General features: G+C 43.0%; 1 protein-coding gene across 3 annotated transcripts; it reads left to right on the top strand.

Moving 5' to 3' along the window:
* The first annotated feature begins 1,529 nt into the window (after nucleotides 1-1,529).
* Nucleotides 1,530-16,615, top strand: nrbp1 (nuclear receptor binding protein 1). Of its 3 annotated transcripts, none has more exons than XM_056295002.1 (18): nucleotides 1,530-1,876; nucleotides 2,462-2,709; nucleotides 3,513-3,635; nucleotides 5,227-5,328; nucleotides 5,430-5,519; nucleotides 5,839-5,879; nucleotides 6,227-6,321; nucleotides 6,986-7,069; nucleotides 7,172-7,230; nucleotides 8,126-8,224; nucleotides 8,761-8,893; nucleotides 10,483-10,573; nucleotides 12,324-12,374; nucleotides 13,376-13,511; nucleotides 14,135-14,188; nucleotides 14,309-14,372; nucleotides 14,685-14,740; nucleotides 14,851-16,615. In XM_056295002.1, exons 2-18 carry the CDS (start codon nucleotides 2,485-2,487, stop codon nucleotides 14,944-14,946), a joined length of 1,599 nt encoding a protein of 532 aa, XP_056150977.1. In that variant the 5' UTR covers nucleotides 1,530-1,876; nucleotides 2,462-2,484; the 3' UTR covers nucleotides 14,947-16,615. The 3 variants fall into 3 exon arrangements, with proteins under 3 accessions (XP_056150977.1, XP_056150978.1, XP_056150976.1); XM_056295003.1 differs by having other exon boundaries at nucleotides 2,459-2,709; XM_056295001.1 differs by having other exon boundaries at nucleotides 1,530-2,100; nucleotides 2,459-2,709.
* The last annotated feature ends 2,718 nt before the right edge of the window (nucleotides 16,616-19,333 follow it).

The following is a 19,333-nucleotide window of genomic DNA, read 5'->3' as shown; positions in this document are numbered from 1 at the left end:
TAAGGCAGGAGTCTCCGTGGACTATGATGTTCGCGGAGGACATTGTGATCTGTAGCGAGAGTAGGGTGCAGGTTGAGGAGAGCCTGGAGAGGTGGAGGTATGCACTGGAGAGAAGAGGAATGAAAGTCAGTAGGAGCAAGACAGAATACCTATGCGTGAATGAGAGGGAGGACAGTGGAATGGTGAGGATGCAAGGAGTAGAGGTGATGAAGGTGGATGAGTTTAAATACTTGGGGTCAACTGTCCAAAGTAACGGCGAATGTGGAAGAGAGGTGAAGAAGAGAGTGCAGGCAGGGTGGAGTGGGTGGAGAAGAGTGTCAGGAGTGATTTGTGACAGAAAGGTACCAGCAAGAGTTAAAGGGAAGTTTTACAAGATGGTAGTGAGACCAGCTATGTTATATGGTTTGGAGACAGTGGCACTGATGAAAAGACAGGAGGTGGAGCTGGAGGTGGCAGAGTTGAAGATGCTAAGATTTCCATTTGGAGTGATGAAGAAGGACAGGATTAGGAATGAGTATACTAGAGGGACAGCTCAGGTTGGGTGGTTTGGAGACAAAGTGAGAGAGGCAAGATTGAGATGGTTTGGACATGTGTGGAGGAGAGATGCTGGGTATATTGGGAGAAGGATGCTGAATATGGAGCTGCCAGGGAAGAGGAAAAGAGGAAGGCCAAAGAGGAGGTTTATGGATGTGGTGAGGGAGGATATGCCGGTGGCTGGTGTGACAGGAAGATGCAGAGAACAGGAAGAGATGGAAACGGATGATCCACTGTGGTGACCTCTGACAGGAACAGCTGAAAGTAGTAGTTGTAGTAGTAAGGAGTAGGAGGAGGAGTAGGAGGAGTAGGAGTAGATTCAACTGTTTCAACTGATTGAAATTAACAATGAATGTCTCTACGTGCCTGGTCATCACATCCTCGTTGCTAAAGATCATCTTTCAAAATGTTCTTGTGTGTGAATATCTTATGAAAGCAGCAATAGTCATCCCCAAAACATCAACACATTATTAATATTGAGGTAGTCAGTCAAAAAAAATCGTTAAATTTTATTTTGTCAATATAGCCCAGCCTTGCCCTCCTGCAATAAATGGAGTCCTCCATTCACAGTGGGGAATCAGGGCCATCAATTGTATATGGCTAGATCTCTTTCAGTGCTTACTACTTACAAATGGAATGGCAAATGCCTTAAGTCCTGACAGGTCAGGGGCCACCTCTGAGAGTCTTGCAGGTCCCTGAAGAAAGTGATGTGGATTTAACTGATTACAGGGCATAGTGTATCGCATAATCAAACCGCGATAATATGCAATTGTCTCAGGTGTGTACTTAAGAGAGATTTCTCACTTAACTATACTACGGTATCGGGCGTGAAGGCGGGGAAACGCAACTCAAAAATAAGAACAAATCAGCAACTCCGCCAACAGAAATCGACGCCAGCCCCTTCCGGGTGCCGTGAAAGCAGGATAACGCAGATTCGGCAACCCCGCCAGTGACGTCAGCTGAGCTCGCTCTCCCAGACAGCGCTGTCCGCAGACATAGCGACGTAGTCGCCATATTATCCGTAGCTAGCTGTCGTCTCAAGTTTAGAGTCAGTTCACATCCACCCCCGCGATTCTATAGCTGTCGTTAATTGATTTCTTTTTTGTTTTTTTAATCGGGATTCAATGAAACGCCGTGACGCAAGGGAAGAAAAGTCAATGAATGTGACACGGGATAGGTGCAACCCAACGCTGCCGGCGGAGCGTACCAGAATATCCGGCTAGCTAATCGGCCCCGGCGCACGGGAGTCTTGAGAGGCGGGCGGTCGGGACCCTTTCTAGCCGCCTGTGAGCCGGCAAGCTGGACCTCGGCCGACATCTCAACGAGAGCAGAGCCAAGCCAGGTAACGTGGGTAGTTAGATGTCAGCTAAACAGCAGTTACCCAAACCGTCTGCTAGGCTGAAATCGACAACTTTTACCTGAAGCTAGCGCCACCGTCCACGCAGTGTAGCAAGGAGGACGTCACGGCGAGCCACGCTAACAGCCCGGGGGGTCCTGCTGCAGTGGGAGTGTGCCGGCCGGCTGGAGGCTGGAGGCTGGCATCGGCACAGCTCCAGAGTCGATCACGTAGGTTTAATGGACGTCCTGTGTGTGTTTCCCCCTCACGTCTGTAACTGCGAGTGAGTCGGTGTCTCGTAACCGCTGCGGCCTCTCCTCACTGGAACGCGAGCTTCCTGTTAAGTCATCCTCCTCTGCAAAGTGTTGCAGCCACAGCCTGCCTTAACTAGCGCCACTTGCCAGCTCTCGAAAAGTCGCCTGCCTTTAAGTTGCGTTTAGCGAGCAAGCGTTAAAAAGATTGACTCATTTGTAAAAAAAAAAAATAAATAAATAAATAAATTTTTAAAGTTCTCTTCGGTCACCTGCGAATGTGCGAGCACGAGTGGCGTCAAGTGTAACCGGCGCTGGTTTTCTCGACACCTCCCAGCAGGCAGCGGGGCCTGACTGGAGGAGATGTCTGAGGGCGAGGGGAAGCAGGCCCCAGACCCCGTCCAGGAGGGCAAGCCGGACTCGGCGGCTGCTGCGCCCGCGGGTCAATCGGTGTCCCCCCCTGTGTCAACGGCGACACAGCCTCCTCCCCCGACAGCAGCCACGGAAGATGAGGAGGAAGAGAGTGAGGACGAGTCAGAGATTTTGGAGGAAAGCCCCTGTGGACGTTGGCAGAAACGCAGAGAAGAGGTACACAGTGTGTATGTATGTATGTATGTGTGTGGTGGTGGTGGTGGTGGTGGTAGTGGGGTGGGGAGGGGGGCAGTTTTATTAGATGTAAAGCACCTCATGGACTTAGCTACCATTTTACTCACTCACAAATTGCCTCATGTTTAGCTATACCGTCTGTGTAGATTGGGGTGGGGGTGGGGGGGGGTCGTTGGGTTGCAACCCCTCCAAAGTGCATCCAAAAAATATGCTGTTGTAAGGTTTGTTGTTGTTGTTGTTGCTTTAATTAATGCAATCCTCGTCAGTAAGATAGCTGGCAAAAAATACATTGTGCGTCCCCACCACTATTTTCTCTTGGCCTCTCCCTTGCATTCTATTGGTTCTATTGGTTGTGCCCATGTTGCTTCATTAGATGTAGGATTTCACAGAAACGCCATCAGATGTAAGATGTGCTCTATCACCTTTAACATGCTCAACCAAATCAATCTTTGATGAAAAGTTTGTAGGTATTTGATGTCACCGGTTGCTTTTTCAGATGAGCTAACTTGAGCTCTGCTGAACCTGTGCAAAAGCATTTCTTTTACAGTGTCATTGTTCAGCATACTGTCAGGATGTTATGTAAATGATATGTGATGTTGGCTACTCATTTGAAAATATGCAGTCAGTACTAGGTCTACTTCCGGTTACAAGCTTAAGACAATGACCCTGTACGGTTCTGTTCATGTCAACAACAGCGGTGCTTCTCTTCTATGACACTGTGTTTCCTCATTTTTATTAAGGTTAAGAATGACCTAACACTCCATGTATCATTTTGTCCCCATTAGGTAAATCAGCGCAATGTTCCTGGGATTGATAATGCTTACTTGGCCATGGACACTGAAGAAGGAGTCGAAGTGGTTTGGAACGAGGTCATGTTCTCCGAGAGGAAGAACTTCAAACTGCAAGAGGTGAGTCCATCTGGGCTACCAGTGAGAGATTTGATCAATGATCACTGTGGGTGTTCTCTACAGTTTTACACTTTGGAAAACTTTTCATGACAATGTTGTTGATGTGGGATATTTGTGATGGGAAGCGGTATCCATATATAAAGTGCAAAGTATCAAAATTTCTTGGAAAATAATCTTACTTTGCAAAGTTCGCTTTTTCGGTGTTTGTTTGCGTTCCTATCTGTGAACTCACTAGCTCCATGTTAAAGGGCCTGTTAGTGTTTTTCTATGGAAGCAAGCAAGAGACGAAACAAAGTGGTCAGACTCGTTGTTGCCAGCACCATAACAAATCACACAGTTCCTGTTTAGTTACGAAAACAATTTATTTGTTATTGGTGCGTGACAATGCACACAGCTAGTATACAAATATGCGAACCTTTTATTTCATTTTGCGGAGCTGCCACTCTTCTCCCAGCTATCTTACAGTCATTGAGCAGATCAGTGTCTTGGTACCTTCTTGTTGATGGTCACTCACAGGGACTATAGCCTGGATCTTTGAGCTTTTAGCATTGCAGCAGCCTCTCTAACTAGGGTACTGTCCTACCATGAAGTTGTGCTGTAATAATATCGTATTTTCAAGGCCTGTTGGCAGGTTTTGTTCTGCGAATGGAGATTACTCAAGTGCTGTTCTAAGGTTCATTATAGCTCATTGTCTTTGTTTGTCAGGTGATACATTTTGTGTAGAGGCACTCTTTTCATCACTCTCAAAGCCAATGTTTTCTTAAATTGAGAATGTGTGGGTCCGCGGTGGTGTAGCGGTCTAAGCATCGGCTTTGTGTCGATGCAGTTGCCCACTGGGGACTGGGGTTCGCGCCCCGGTCTCGTCGGATCCGACTATGGCCGGACTCGATGAAGCAGCGATCATTGGCAAGCGCTGTCTTCGGGAGGGGGGCGGAGTCGGCTTGTGTTCGTCACGTGAGTGCGTCTCTGTGTGTGTCAGAGGAAACAGTGGTTCAGCCTGGAGTCGCCTTGTCACGAAAGTGGGGAGGCGGTCTCCTTCGAGACTGCCGGCCGGAGAGATGCAGTTGGCGAATGCATGCAGTGCGAGGGTGGGTGTTTGAATTAAAATAGGGATCGATTGGCCACTAAATTGGGAGAAAAAAGGGAAAAATCAGAAATAAATTGTTAAAAAAAAAATTGAGAATGTGTGAGTAAATCAGCATGCAAACTTGAACTCGACATCCCCCCATGAGAAGTTCCCCAACCTCAACTGCTCCAGTGGAGCACCTTAGTGACATACAGTAGAGTGCATGTTCACAGGGTGCTTTCCAGCCATGATGCTGTAGAGCACCTACTGTCTGACATGTTGTCAGAAAAGAACTGTGTTTGTGGTTCAACCAGACTTAAATTCAACATAATAGGCTTTATTGGCCACAGTAGTTAAGCTCTTTCCAGGTAAAACACTTTGGATTTCAAGCATCATTAAAATTGCTTTATTCAGAAGGACTATAGTGCACATTGCTCCAGTTGTGTTTGCATATGTAATAGATGTGTTAAAATAGGATATGTTAAAATGGCTAAATACATATTTCACACCTTCCAACCCCCCCAGGAAAAAGTTAAAGCGGTTTTTGACAATTTGATCCAGTTGGAGCATTTGAACATTGTGAAGTTCCATAAGTATTGGGCTGACGTGAAAGAGAACAGAGCTCGGGTAGGTGATCATCTTACAAATGCTGTTTCACGTAAATATAGCAAGAAAAATGTCAAAGGTGTTACATAGACCTTTTATGAATTCATTTTTTTCATCAACAGGTCATTTTCATCACTGAATACATGTCGTCAGGAAGTCTAAAACAGTTTCTGAAAAAGACCAAGAAAAACCACAAGACCATGAACGAAAAGGTATGTAGGGTAAACTATTTTCACATTATGTCAAACTTGGCCTCTAAAAATAGACTCCTCTGTGTCCCCTGGTTGTGCTTACCTTGTCTCTAAGCTCCACTAAAAAAACTTTCCTTACTTTTTGGGAGCATTGTCCTAGTTATTCTAACTTGCAGTGTTCATCAGTTGAATTTAGCAGGCTTGAAAAATACAGATATAGTTGAAATAATTATTCGGAAGTCAAGCTCACAAGTTTTATATAAGTGGAAAGCTAATTCGAGGGACATGTTTGACATTATCTGCCGTTTTTTATTTATTAATTTCCTTACATTTTTATTAGGCGTGGAAGCGCTGGTGCACACAGATACTGTCTGCTTTAAGGTGAGTATCTCATATAGTTTGGTTTTGCATGCTAGTTTTCCAAAGCCCATCATTGGGTATTTTTTTTTGACTGTGTGTAAAATTACATGAACTCCAATCCAAATGCAGGCGAAGTTTGACGGTGGCTGACAAGTTTGTCTAGCACACCAACCACTGGAGCAAATAACCAGCCATGGTTCATAAGTCTTTTTTTTTTGTGTTCTTCTCAACAACGTTTTGTTTTGCACTAGTAATATTAATGAAAGTGACAGGAGAACTTTGGAAGCTGTCAACCACTGTGGCCTGCAGATTTTCCCGCCTCGCAGTGGGATATTATTCTTACCTTGGTCTCCATCCTTTGTCCTCAGTTACCTTCACTTGTGTGAATCTCCAATCATCCATGGCAACCTGACCTGCGACACCATATTCATCCAGCACAATGGCCTCATAAAGATTGGCTCAGGTGGGTGTCAGTAGAGGAATTATAACTAGGAGATTTGGCCCGAGTCAAAAATTTAATCAGGGGTAGCATAAAACCAATCACTGGTTTTCCTCATGGGCGGCACGATGGCGCAGTGGTTAGCGCAGTTGCAAGAAGGTCCTGGGTTCGAGCCCCGGGGTAGTCCAACCTTGGGCGTCATCCCGGGTCGTCCTCTGTGTGGAGTTTGCATGTTCTCCCCGTGTCTGCATGGATTTCCTCCGGGGGCTCCGGTTTCCTCCCATTGTCCAAGACATGTAGGTCAGGTGAATCGGCCGTACTAAATTGCCCCTAGGTGTGTGTGTGTGTGTGTATGTGTGTGTGTGTCAGCCAGCCCTGTAATGGCATGGCAGCCTGTCGAGGGTGTCTCCCTGCGTGCTGCCCAATGACTGCTGCGATAGGCTACAGCATCCCCGTGACCCTGAGAGCAGGATAAGCTGTTTGGATAATGGATGGTTTTCCTCATTGTGGGACTTTTGTCTCGTATACATGTATTTGTTTCCTATTCATTTTACAGTATGTCATTAATTGTTACATTTGCCCTTGTGATTTTTAAAAGTAATGCTTCAAATATTACCAAGACTGTTTTTTGAGAGTTGAATATGATTACTATCAATATTTCTGCTCATTGCTTTACCTACTCTTTCAGTGGCTCCTGACACCATTAATAACCATGTCAAAACCTGCCGGGAGGAACAGAAGAGTCTACATTTTTTTGCTCCGGAGTATGGAGGTGAGATCGCAACTAGTGCGTCACTTTTTTATGTACTGATAGGGGCTGAGGGCCCAAAACACTCACACTTATGTGATGACTAAACACAATATCTGCTTTCAGCTGTTGCTGATGTCACCACAGCTGTGGATATCTATTCCTTTGGAATGTGCGCCTTAGAGGTGAGGGCATGCCTCTTTCACACAACGAGTTATTAATCTCAATCTAGCTACCAGTCTAATCCCTCATTCCTAAACGGTGTTGTTTATGGGATGTCATGAGTAGTCGATAAGTGGTCAACAAGTGCATGGTTTGCCTGTTGAGCATTTCAGTAGAGTTTAAATAATAATAGCCACATGCTTTTTACTAAATGATGTTGACTAAAACTGGACACACTTGTCTTATCTGAAGACATACCTATTGTTGCTTTATCTCCCATCGCCACTACAGCAAAATTTGATCTTAAAATAACTCGCCAAGGGGCGTTTCTGGTGGCATAGCGGGCTATTCCGTTGCCTACCATCACAGGGATCGGCGGTTTGAATCCCCGTGTTACCTTCGGCTTGGTCGGGTGTCCCTACAGACACAATTGGCCGTGTCTGCGGGTGGGAAGCCGAATGTGGGTATGTGTCCTGGTCGCTGCAGTAGTGCCTCCTCTGGTCGGTCGGGGCGCCTGTTCAGGGTGGAGGGGGAACTGGGGGGAATAGCCTGATCCTCCCACATGCTACGTCGCCCTGGTGAAACTCCTCACTGTCAGGTGAAAAGAAGTGGCTGGCAACTCCACATGTATTGGAGGAGGCATGTGGTAGTCTGCAGCCCTCCCTGGATTGGCAGAGGGGGTGGGGCAGCGACTGGGACAGCTCGAAACAGTGGGGTTATTGGTCAGATACAACTGGGGAGAAAAGCGGGGGGAACTCTCCTCGAGCGCATCACCTGTTACAAATTGTTTGCGTTTTCTCTCCAGTGTGTTAACAAGGACATAAGTTGTGTTACACTACCCTTTGTTTGCTTGTCATTTGTGTTTCCATCTATGATTTGACTCCAATGTCCGTATTTCCCTGTCCTTTCCCTCCTTAGATGGCTGTACTTGAAATCCAGAGTAACGGAGAGTCGTCCTATGTGTCCCAAGAAGCCATAAACAGTGCCATTCAGTCCCTAGAGGACCCGCTACAACGGGTGAGAGAGTTTAGTGCAAAACCTTCTGTAAAAGTAGACTAACTTATCACTCATTCATTGTGTATTTGTTTCTTTATGCCTTTGTTGCTATGTTGGCCAAATAAACCCTAAAGGAGGTTGTGTGATGTGGTGTCAGGGGATAGACAAGTGCTGTCAGGAGATGCATCGCATGGGAGAATCTTCAAGGGCCCCCGAGTCTCATGTTGCCCTTTGCTTGTGTTTCTGTAGAAAGTAATACTTGTGTTCAACTCTTGCTAGAATTTGTTTGTATGCAGAACTTTTGTTTCGCTGATAGCTATGAAGACACTGAGCTCTTCTCTCCTTGAAGAGACAATGTCCTTTTGACTTCTGTATCAAGGTGTTCTCTCCAATATATTTGTATACAACATATTTCAATCCTCAACCCGTCAGTGTTTTATGTGTTATTTCATGATAGTTCAGTGTTCGCGGGCAATTTCCGCGACAGTTCAAAACCTATTTTTGGTTCTGTGAGCTGGAAACTGAGATGCTCATCTTAATTTTTTCTCTTTTTCCAGGAGTTCATTCAGAAGTGTCTGGAGGTAGACCCCAGTAAGCGACCCACGGCTAAGGAGCTGTTGTTTCACCAGGCCTTGTTTGAGGTGCCACTACTGAAGCTACTGGCTGCACACTGCATTGTCAGCCATCAGCGTGAGTGTAAACACATGCACACTAAACGCTTTGAGACCTTATTTTAGCTGTTTGGTGTATTTTTAATCGTTATTTCATTCAGCAAAGTTAAAAGTAGAATCTTTAATGTGGGGAATCTGCAACCTCTATTTTTTTTTTTCATTTTGGTGTATGTTACTGTTGTGGTTTTCTGTTGTGAGGTGTAGCCGCAGGTTGGCGCTACACCCATCCTATCCCCATTCACCACTATAGATACCTGCAATAGCACATTTTTATTTTTGGGGGACCCCCCCCCCTTTTTCTCCCCAATTGTATCCGGCCAATTACCCCACTCTTCCGAGCCTTTCCGGTGGCTGCTCCACCGCCTCTGCCGATCCAGGGAGGGCTGCAGACTGCCACATGCCTCCTCCATACATGTGGAGTCGCCAGCCGCTTCTTTTCACCTGGCAGTGAGTTTCGCCAGGGGGATTTAGCACATTGGAGGATCATGGTATTGCTCCCCCCCCCACCCCCAACAGGCACTCCAACTGACCAGAGGAGGCGCTAGTGCAGCGACCAGGACACATACCCACAATCCGGCTTCCCACCCACAGACACGGCCAATTGCGTCTGTAGGGACGCCCAACCAAGCCGGAGGCAACACAGAGATTCGAACCGGCAAGCCCCGTGTTAGTAGGCAACGGAATAGACCACCACGCGGGCGCCCTGCAATAGCACATTTTCTAGAAATTACAAAAGGTATTTTCCTTGCACTGTGAAAATGTTGCAAGTTTGGCATTACTGCTGAATCCTCTTTCCTATTTTAGAGCTCATCTTTCAATAACGTGGCCTTTCATTGACTCACGGCCACTCTCACCATTTAATTCAATGGTGAGAGTGGCCGTGAGTCAATGAAAAGTCAGTTTGAAAGAGGAGATTTTGCACAACAATCCACTGTTTGGCCTAAGTTATGTGACATGAGGGCGATGGTTGACAGTATCACTTGTAGCGAACCAATCAGAGCTGCTCTCTCTCAAAGTCAGTTGAAGGCCAAGAGACTTCTGCTGTGCCAAAGTTTGGTGTTGCCTTTGGTGTGAACGCACCATAAGCATGGGCACTTTCGTGACTCTGCCATAAGACACCTTTCCCTCACAGTTCACACCATCACAAATTGACATGACCCCTCCCTCCTCCCCATGTCAACTCCAACCCACACGACAACCCAAAATAAAACGGGGGGTCAGAGTTTTAGACTTCGCTCATTCCTGACGTTACATTCTACACTTAACATCTAATCCTCATGTAGAATATCAGTAGCAAATGTCAGATATGAATGACAACGTAGTGTATCACAGCACCCAATTGAATACAAAAAGATACTTGGCTGAAGTGGATTTACATGGCTGGTTTGCCAAAATACTGTATCGGTGTGGAAAACACTATCAGTTGATGATGTGCATCTAATTTGTTGTCATAAAATGCTAGTTTTGTTCAAAGGATAAACATATCACCTGTCTTAATCGTAAACTCATCTCTCCCTACATTAATGTAAAGGATTATGTTATAGCAGAAATAACTGTGGGGTGTCTGAGTGCTCTTATCCGATTGTATCGTTCTGCCCTTATCTGTAGACATGATTCCAGAAAATGCATTAGAGGAGATGACAAAGAACATGGACCCCAACTTGGTGATAGTTGAAGCCAAGGAAGGCATCCAGATGAAGTAAGTCTCATAATCTACTGCTTTCTGTACCATCTTTAAGTAGTAAATATGTAGTATTGTCTGTTCCTTGTTAAAGACATCCCTTGAATTCAAGGAATTTAACTAACATCCTTATTCAGAATTGAAAATAATCCTAAATATTTTATATTACCATCATATAGAGTGCAAGCATCAAAGCCACCACACATACAGTTCATGTAGTCCTAAACAGGAAAAAGATATTAATAAAATGTAAAATGAAAGTTGATTTTTTTTTTTGCACTTTTCTAGCTTCCAACATTGCAACAGGACATGCTCTGTGTGTGGTTTTTGTGTTTCCATTCAACCCCATTCATTCCTCCCATTTGTTTTGCCACTGCAGAATTTCTAAGACCCTGTTTTCCATCACCTCTTGTTGCTTAATCTCCTCACCGACACGTCTGTTGTCCACCTCAAGCAAGTGTAATAACTTGCATGTGATATTTTAATTTTGATTCACAGCTTCAAAATAGCTTGATGGGAACATTGCTGCGGTTTTCTGCAAGAAGTTGGCTTTAAAATCAGCAAATGTTGACAGCCTTGTCATTTTGCTTTACATTTACTAGCCATTTGTATTTGCCATTTTGGGCTGAAAAAAAGTTTTGTTAACTGAAAGAGGGCGCTGCTTAAACAACATTTTGTTTGCCTTTACCATTCCTCCTTAAAGCTGGCTGTTGTGTTTGAAGAAGATAGAATTTAATTGCTGCTCGTTGTCTTGTATAATCGGCTGTTGCTTTGCGTTAATTGCATTAATCATGCACAGATTAGGGTTCATGTGACAAAAGTGGCGAGCGTCAAACCTTTTTAGAGATATTGTGGATGTTTTGTCAATTTCTTTTCGTTTGCATCGAGCATTTGTAAAACGAGAAATGGGGCCAAGACAGTCTCCCAAAGACGCTGCTAGACGTTATTATTTGTCAAAATTTTCCTGTGCAATTTTTCTTTACAAAGCCAAAAAAAACAAACAAGGCACTTCTATGTTCCAGTGTTTAAAGTTTATCAACAGCTCTTCTTCTTTGTAAGGTTTATGTGGCTTACTTATTACACAGTTATTACCGCCTTTGCACACTAAGTCCAGTTTGTAGTCCAAAAAGTCTGTACACTACTAGATATGACCTCATGTTTCATCTACTCATTTACTCAGCCACTCCAATCCATCATAAATATAGAAGAGTAACAGAAAAGAATTGTAGAGAGGATTTTCTGAAATTTTTTTTTAGCGTCCATCAACAAGCTCAGAGATTTGTTTGTTTTTGGACCACGGTGTCTGATTTGAGAACACACATGAAAAATTTGGCCTTGCTATGCAAAGGCCTCCAGGCTTATGCTATATGAGTAGCATAAAATGAAGAGCAAAAAACAATTAAATCGTTAATCACAGTTATTTGTGATAATCGTCAGCTAAAATGTCACAGTCCTGGACTAGACTCCTCCTGCACAGTTCTTGAGTCCGTTGAGAAGTTATGGATAGAGCGTTGGAAAAAAACTACAATAAGTAATTTATATTTAATGAATTAATGAATGTTTTGTTATCAAGGTTTATAGATATGAAAATTGAAATCTGATTTAAGCATATTTGTGTACCATTATTATTATTATTTCATAAAGTCAAACCAAGATGAGCTTTATTCCTGTTGTTTTCTTTTTTTCTCCATGTTGATAAATTACTGCACTATCCCAACTGGATACCTGACTGACATTAACATTAACCTCAATCTGTCCTTCTCTTCAGGCTCTCCCAATTTCCCGCTCTTGAGCTGGACAAATTCCTTGAAGATGTGAGGTGAGGGAACGACCATGCAATTTGTTGTACTGAAGAGTCTCAGGTTCTGAGCGTGTTCCAAGTAATCTGTAGCAAAACACCTATGCTATTTGTATGTGGACATTGTCTTTCTATGCAGTTTTTAACTGTTTCCCTTAGATCACGGGTTTTCAAAGTGTAGGAAAGTGAGCCTCCCCTCAGAGAACATAAAAACAGCTGCGCCCCCCCTCCCAATTATTATTGCTATTATTACTATTATTGTTGTTGCTATAATGTATGTTCCACTCAGGTATAAAAACAGGTTTCAACAATAAATGATACATCTTTGAAGATGATCTTTTATTTTTTAAAACATCTTTTTCAAACATTTTTAAACATCTTTATCTTTACGTTTTAAACATCTTTTTAAACATTTTAAACATCTTTTTCAAACATTTTCAAATGTTTTAAACATCTTTTTCAAACATTTTTAAACATCTGTATGTTTTAAACATCTTTTTAAAAAAATTTAAACGTTTTAAACATCTTTTTAAACATCTTTTTCAAACATTTTTAAACATCTTTATCTTTATGTTTTAAAGTCACGGTCATACTTCCTCCGTTTTCTGCTTGCCCCAGACGCTGTCTCCTTTCTCACTGTAGGTAATGTTACTAAAAAGCGATCCATTTTGCTCCAAGCATTGCTGAAGTTAACTAAATTTAGCTAGATGTTTACAGTTACTTTTTCTTCACATTTTTTTTTTCTCACACTGCGCCTCCCCTGAAGCTCTCTGGCGTCCCCCAGGGGAGGCGCGCCTCACACTTTGAAAACCCCTGCCTTAGATCTAGGAAAAGATGAGAGAAAGAGAGATTTTCACATCATAAGTGATGGTTGAAAAAATTTTGGTTTCACATTGGCAGTAGCTAAAAGCCTTTGACCGGAAGGTTGAAACAAGTTGAAGGTCCCGGTCTGGATGGGACAGTCTAGGTGGGAAAAAAGGGAATGAGTAACACTCTGTTTTCATTTCTCTCTGGTGTAAAAGGAATGGGATCTACCCTCTGACTGCTTTTGGGATGTCTCACCTACAACAACCCCAGCAGGAGACGGTGAAGTCACCTGTGGTTCCCCCCTCAGTAAAAACCCCGACGCCGGAGCCTGCAGAGCTGGAAACCAGGAAGGTAAGGACTAGACTAGAGGAAGGGTCAGGACCATGTCTTCATTCAAATGCTGTATGACAGTATTTTCATGGCAACTGTTTGTTTACTTAGACAATCCCATGATTTAGTATGTTTCCTGTGTTTGATAGTTATCAGTCACCGGAGTTTCTTGCTGTACTAAATCCCCACCAATCTGGTGATCCACACAGGTTAACACAATTAAATGATTTTTGCCAACTAAAAGAGGACCAAGGGATTTGAAGGGTTAGTGACGCAGACATGGGTAGACCTGTGTGAAATAATTAAATCGCTTGTAATCTTTACAGGAAGAAGATAAGCACTAGTTTTCCTTTTGAAACTTGTATACCCTTCATTGAGAGTACACCCTGAGTGGTTCAGATTAGGGCTGCCGTTGAATTGCAACCCCATGAAAAGCTGTTTTCTGGTGTGTTTTTTTACAACCAAATCAATCAAGTTTAATGGGTTTAAGAAATTATAACAGTATTGTCTCCAAAATGGTCTTCTCAGCTGAAAAACCCACAAACATTCGGAGGTTATGTATGTGTAGTCATTACTTTTTGAATAGCTCTGACCAGAATCTCCAGCTCTGGCCTCTAAACCGTTGTCCTTGTTTAATTCCTCAGGTCCTCCAGATGCAGTGCAACATTGAGCCTGTTGACGAGGGGACCAAACATCATGTAAGTCTCAGCTAAGTCGGCCCTTGTCTCACAAGTCACTGCGTAATCTTTTTTTCCGCTTTTGGGCATGCCTTGTGTTTTTCCGGGCTGTTGTAATAAATAATTTTACTCCTCTTTCAGCTCACGTTGCTGTTGAAACTCGAAGATAAGTTGAACAGGCACTTGAGCTGTGATTTGTTACCAAGTGAGTAGCCTTAATTTCTAACATTAACACAGACTGAATGGTTGTTCAGAGCACTTGGGTTAAGAATGCAAGGGATTGTGGGGATTCTGCCTATGCTCATATCCAGAGTGATTAATTGGGGGCGGCCGAGGGGATAAGGGGATTCTGTTCAGGGGTTCTCCCCACAGTTCACCTGAATATTGATGGGGTACTTTGTCATTTTTAGGGGATTGAACCTTTGACCTCACATTTAACGTCTTGTCTCACTATCCCCAACTACCAATGTAACCTTCTGACTGTCTCCTGTTATTTATTTGTTTAAAAAAAATGCAGATGAGAATGTGCAGGAGCTAGCTGTGGAGCTTGTTCAGCTGGGGTTCATCAGTGAGGTAAGGGGACTTAAGTGCCCTGTTGAACTTGCATTGCTCCTGCTGTTTGTGCCAGCTTTGGCCAACTGGACCAGGTATTAACCACCCCACCCCGTGGTCTGTCTCTCCAGGGCGATCAGCCACGACTCACATCAGTTCTTGAAGAGGCATTCTCCAAGTTCTACATCCGCAACGGTTCTCTGAATCCTGTCACGGTTTCTTCGTAGCAGAGAAGTTAATCTGCCTCTCCTCAAACAAACCCCCACCCCAAGCCACTCCACCCAACCTCTCACACAAGGACTCGCTTTTTGCTCCACCTTCAGAGTTGCAGGAAAGCTTTACAGGGACTGAGGGGGAAGTGTCTTGTCTGCTCCCGAATGCCGCTGCCTGTCCTCACATCTTGTGGGGAAAAGCTGCCACTGAGTGGTTATCATTGTTTTGCCCCCCCAAGCCAATGCAGCCATCTGCTTCGTTGTTTTGAAGGGGGAAAACAACCTAATTCTTGCGATTTAAAGGAAAGTACTGATGTTTTTAAGCGTTTGGATAGATTATTTATTTCAGTTCTGTCCGAGCAGAGAAATTTTTAAGATTGTAAAAACAAAGGATTACACCAGTATTTTCCTTAAGTCAGAACTAAAACTGTATTTTGAACGTTTTTACTTCAAATTGTTATGTAGTTGTCTATATGAAAACGAATTATTTTGTCCTGGCATACAGAGGTGTGTGTGTGGTCTTGTAAGGTTAAGTCTGGTTTGTCATCGATCCTTTTCAGTTTTTCTTCATGCGATATATGAGGTCACCTCCTTGCTTGTATCAGTTGGCCAAGACTCGATGAATTCATCAAGCTAGTGATGCCGCTTGATGCAATGCTATTTATACTTCACATCTTTCTCACCCGTCTCATACAGTTATGTAAATATGTAACCGTGATGCATTCAGGATCTATATAAACTTAAGAACGATTTACAGCTGCAGTTTAAAGCAATGAAAACAATGTATTTATGTTATACATCTTGAGTGTGTACTGTATTTCACATCACATTAAGGCAGGTGGTTGTTAAGTGGTTATAAGCTTTTACCTTTTTTTTTTTCACCGTATTTTTATTTTCTACGAAAAGGGGTATTGTCACTTAATTGTGGTCCATCTATTAATGTGGCTTGTATTTTATAATTAGCCCACTGAAGCAGCAATCTGAGAGGATTAGGCCATTTCATTGTTAACTTTTGGTGCCATTTAATGTAGGAAAGGTTGCTTTGGTCCATGTCATCCTTGTATAATGCCTGTATAAAATTTAACAAGAGGTGAATATTTGTATGGTATCTCCATTATGGATCTCAGTTGTCTAAGAATTCATGATTTTTGCTATCTGTTTTGTTTTGTTTTTTTTTAACCAGGGTGATGGTAGTTTCAAATAACATGGAACCTACAGAGAAGAGAACTTTGTCTGGTCAGTGTTTGGAGTTCTTTGCTTTTCACCGCTAGTCCGACTGCAGCTGAAGCGTTGGGCTTCTCATTGGCCACTAAGTTTTCTCTTGTCCATCACCACTAAGACCACTCATTATTTATCACCTTTGAAATCTCTTCACTAGTTTGCACTACTACACACGTTTATATAGTTGGACGTCCTGTGGCCTCTTGACTTGTTGAGACAAGCAATGGAGAAACTCTCATAGTTTAAAGATGTGTACTTTATACAAATTTTCCTCAGTGCTCTAGTTTTATCTTTTGTGTGCTGTCAGGTTTTTTCACAGGGTCTGTTTGATCCATGATGTGCAAGTGTGGACCTGCTTAGCATGTTTGTCAGCGTTTGTACACTGTATGCTAAGACACTGTACTATATCTGTTTTTGAAAACATTCCCCCTTTTCCCCACATCCTGAAATAAACATTTGCACCCTCAGCATTTCTGTTTGTGGGTTTTTTTTGGGGTTTTTTGTTTTGGTGGTTTGTTTCAATTTCTTGTGTTATGACAGTGGAGGTGTTTGTTAGGCGGCACTCTGTCCATTGGCGACCCCTAGTGACCAGACATGCTGCTCCCCCATGGCCGCTGGATGAAAGGTTTTAGTTTCATTTCTTTGTACTTTTTTTTTTCCTTTTTGACATCCTTAATTTTAGTTTTTAATCAAAGTTTAAATGTTCCACAATTAGGTTATGGGAATAAGGTTATGTAACAATCGGGTAGACAAACAGACAACTGGATATCAAATGTAAGCAAACCGAATTAATTGTTAAAGATGCCAAAAGAGTAATTGTGGTTTCAAGTTGTGTACTTGCATTATCTCAAATGTTTCCAACAATGTTCAAACCCAGAAAAATCCTTCATTTTATTTAAGATAACGGTATCTCTCTTTCAGTCAATGACGTCATATCCCCTTGGCGCATGCGCGACTCACAACTATGGCTGACGCACACCGGGTAGTGGCAGCTGTAACTTGCGGCTATTTCTGTAACTTGCGGCTATTTCATTAGAACGAAATGACAAAACGTGAGTACGCGTAAAGTGACTAAAACTTGAATACATTATCTCGTCGGTGAACATGATTTCTGCCCAAGTCACGTCAGATTGATTTTAATCGGCCTGTTGTTTAAAATGAAGACAACAACTCCCATGATCCTACTACTACTTCATGACGTCTTCAAACTCCGTTTTTTTGTTTTTTGGTCAATGTTTTGATTGAGCGACCCCTAGTGGCAAACAAAATTAAATCTTACATACAATCCTATTGATTTGTAGATGATTTTGTATTGTGGGTACAGAGGCCGGCCTCTGGTGTCTTACAACAAAAGGGTTTCTCTGAGAAACACTGAATAAAACTATCATGACCGTAATGTTATGTAGCTCACTGATGACTATTTAAAAGGGGTATCAGAGCACAAGTGGTACCAGTGAAGAGACTTCACAATATGCTGTTTAATTCTAGCATCTCTACATTTGATCACCTGTTTAATTTAACCATGACAATACGTCCTAAAAGGCCCCTATGGGAAACACCTTTCACATTCAAACCACCTCTTAAAATGGTACCTACGTAGGCTTTTTATGAAATACCTTTGATTTCATTATCTTAATTCTTTTTAACCACTTTTAATTGTTTGTCACCAGTTGCCTCCTGCTCAAAGTATTTTGTTGTCTCTTATTTTCTAGGTCAACACGAGCGGCATCCATCCTCATGTTTTCCCTTTTCTTATTGCATAAAGACATATTTTGCGTTACAAACTCCTTAAATAGGAAAATAAGTAATCATGATGCTTTCGCTATCAACAACTTCGTTTAGTTCAGTTTAAAAATCAGTTGACAATGATGCATACACAGAGGCACAAACTCGACGCAAATTCAGGATGGATTTGTTTGAATTATTTATGAAAAAAAAGTTATTTTTCCAAGCTATCAATTATTAGGTCAAAAGGTTAAGAAATCGTAGCCCTTGTACAAACATTTATGTACATACCTCATGTCACAATATGTGCTCAAAGACACAACAGCTGAATAAAACACGTTTCATGCTGACAAACACATTGCTGTACAAAATCAAAAGGCGAATAATAAAAGCACATCAAGGCTAGAAAATATTTTGTCATATAAAACACTCTAGAGACACAAAAAAAGCTACCAAAACAAGGACATCAGTTGCATGGGTTCCCCCCCCCCACTGTATTAACAGTAAAGGGTGTTTTCCAATTCATTACACTGAGTAAAAAAATGACTACAAAAACAGTACATAGCACTTCAATTCAAATACATTAGTACTCTTTCACATTAAAATTAGTGTTTGGATTCCCCATTTGAAAGTAATGTATATAGGCACGATAATTAAAATTCATGAGAAATTCTCACAACTAGTACTCTTGGGCCATCACCATTTCAGTTTTTTTTTTTTTACTATTTATTTTCTTCCTTCTCCACACCTCCGCGATGATTTACGGACAAATCCGGATTCCGGCCTGCAGTTCCTCCTTTCAGACGCTTGGCGGCGTGACAGCAAAGGCTCGAAATATACAACAAGACAGACCGCCGGGGGGAGACTTCCCTACAGCTATGGCTACAGAAACTGCGCACACGCGAAATTGTGCTACGTCATCTCTTCCGGCGTGAAAACGCCGCCCAACTGGTACCGCGCCCCACACCACGACCACCACCGCAGCCGACCGGCGCCTATCTAAAGCAGCGCAGCCGTGGCGAGATAACGTCCCGTCACCGAAGGCTCCCACTCTAAACCCTCTCATTTTAGCAAATCGAAACGTCGCTTGGCCTTAAAGGTACAATCCGCAAATTTGGGGCACGCACGCCGCGGCTGCCCCCCCCCCCCGCCGCCGCCGCTTCTGCCGTTGTTTTTTGGTCAGGCTTAGTAAAGTTGTTTACTTTATGAGGCTGCTTTGCCATGGCTTTCAAATTCCTTTTGGGGTTTAAATCGACTCCATTTCTCAGAGACAATCGCGCCACGCTGACCCGCCGGAAGAAAGACGCCACGTTGCTCTGCTGTCAGTGGCGCGCTCGTCTAGTCGCGGCACTGCGCATGTCATTACGGACTGTACCTTTAATTAATCAAGATCACCAAAAAAAACAACAAAAAAACCCCCCACCAATAATTACATTCTCCAAATTGGCATTACTTT

Source organism: Lampris incognitus, chromosome 15 (assembly GCF_029633865.1).
Source record: "Lampris incognitus isolate fLamInc1 chromosome 15, fLamInc1.hap2, whole genome shotgun sequence".
NCBI classification, from domain to species: domain Eukaryota; kingdom Metazoa; phylum Chordata; class Actinopteri; order Lampriformes; family Lampridae; genus Lampris; species Lampris incognitus.
This window is presented reverse-complemented; position numbering and strand designations above follow the sequence as displayed.

Coding starts and splice junctions, on each gene's coding strand:
- nrbp1 (XM_056295002.1), top strand. CDS start 2,485: ATGTCTGAGGGCGAGGGGAAGCAGGCCCCAGACCCCGTCCAGGAGGGC. Junction 5,329..5,429: donor TGAAAGAGAACAGAGCTCGG/GTAGGTGATCAT, acceptor TTTCATCAACAG/GTCATTTTCATCACTGAATA. Junction 7,231..8,125: donor TTGGAATGTGCGCCTTAGAG/GTGAGGGCATGC, acceptor TTCCCTCCTTAG/ATGGCTGTACTTGAAATCCA.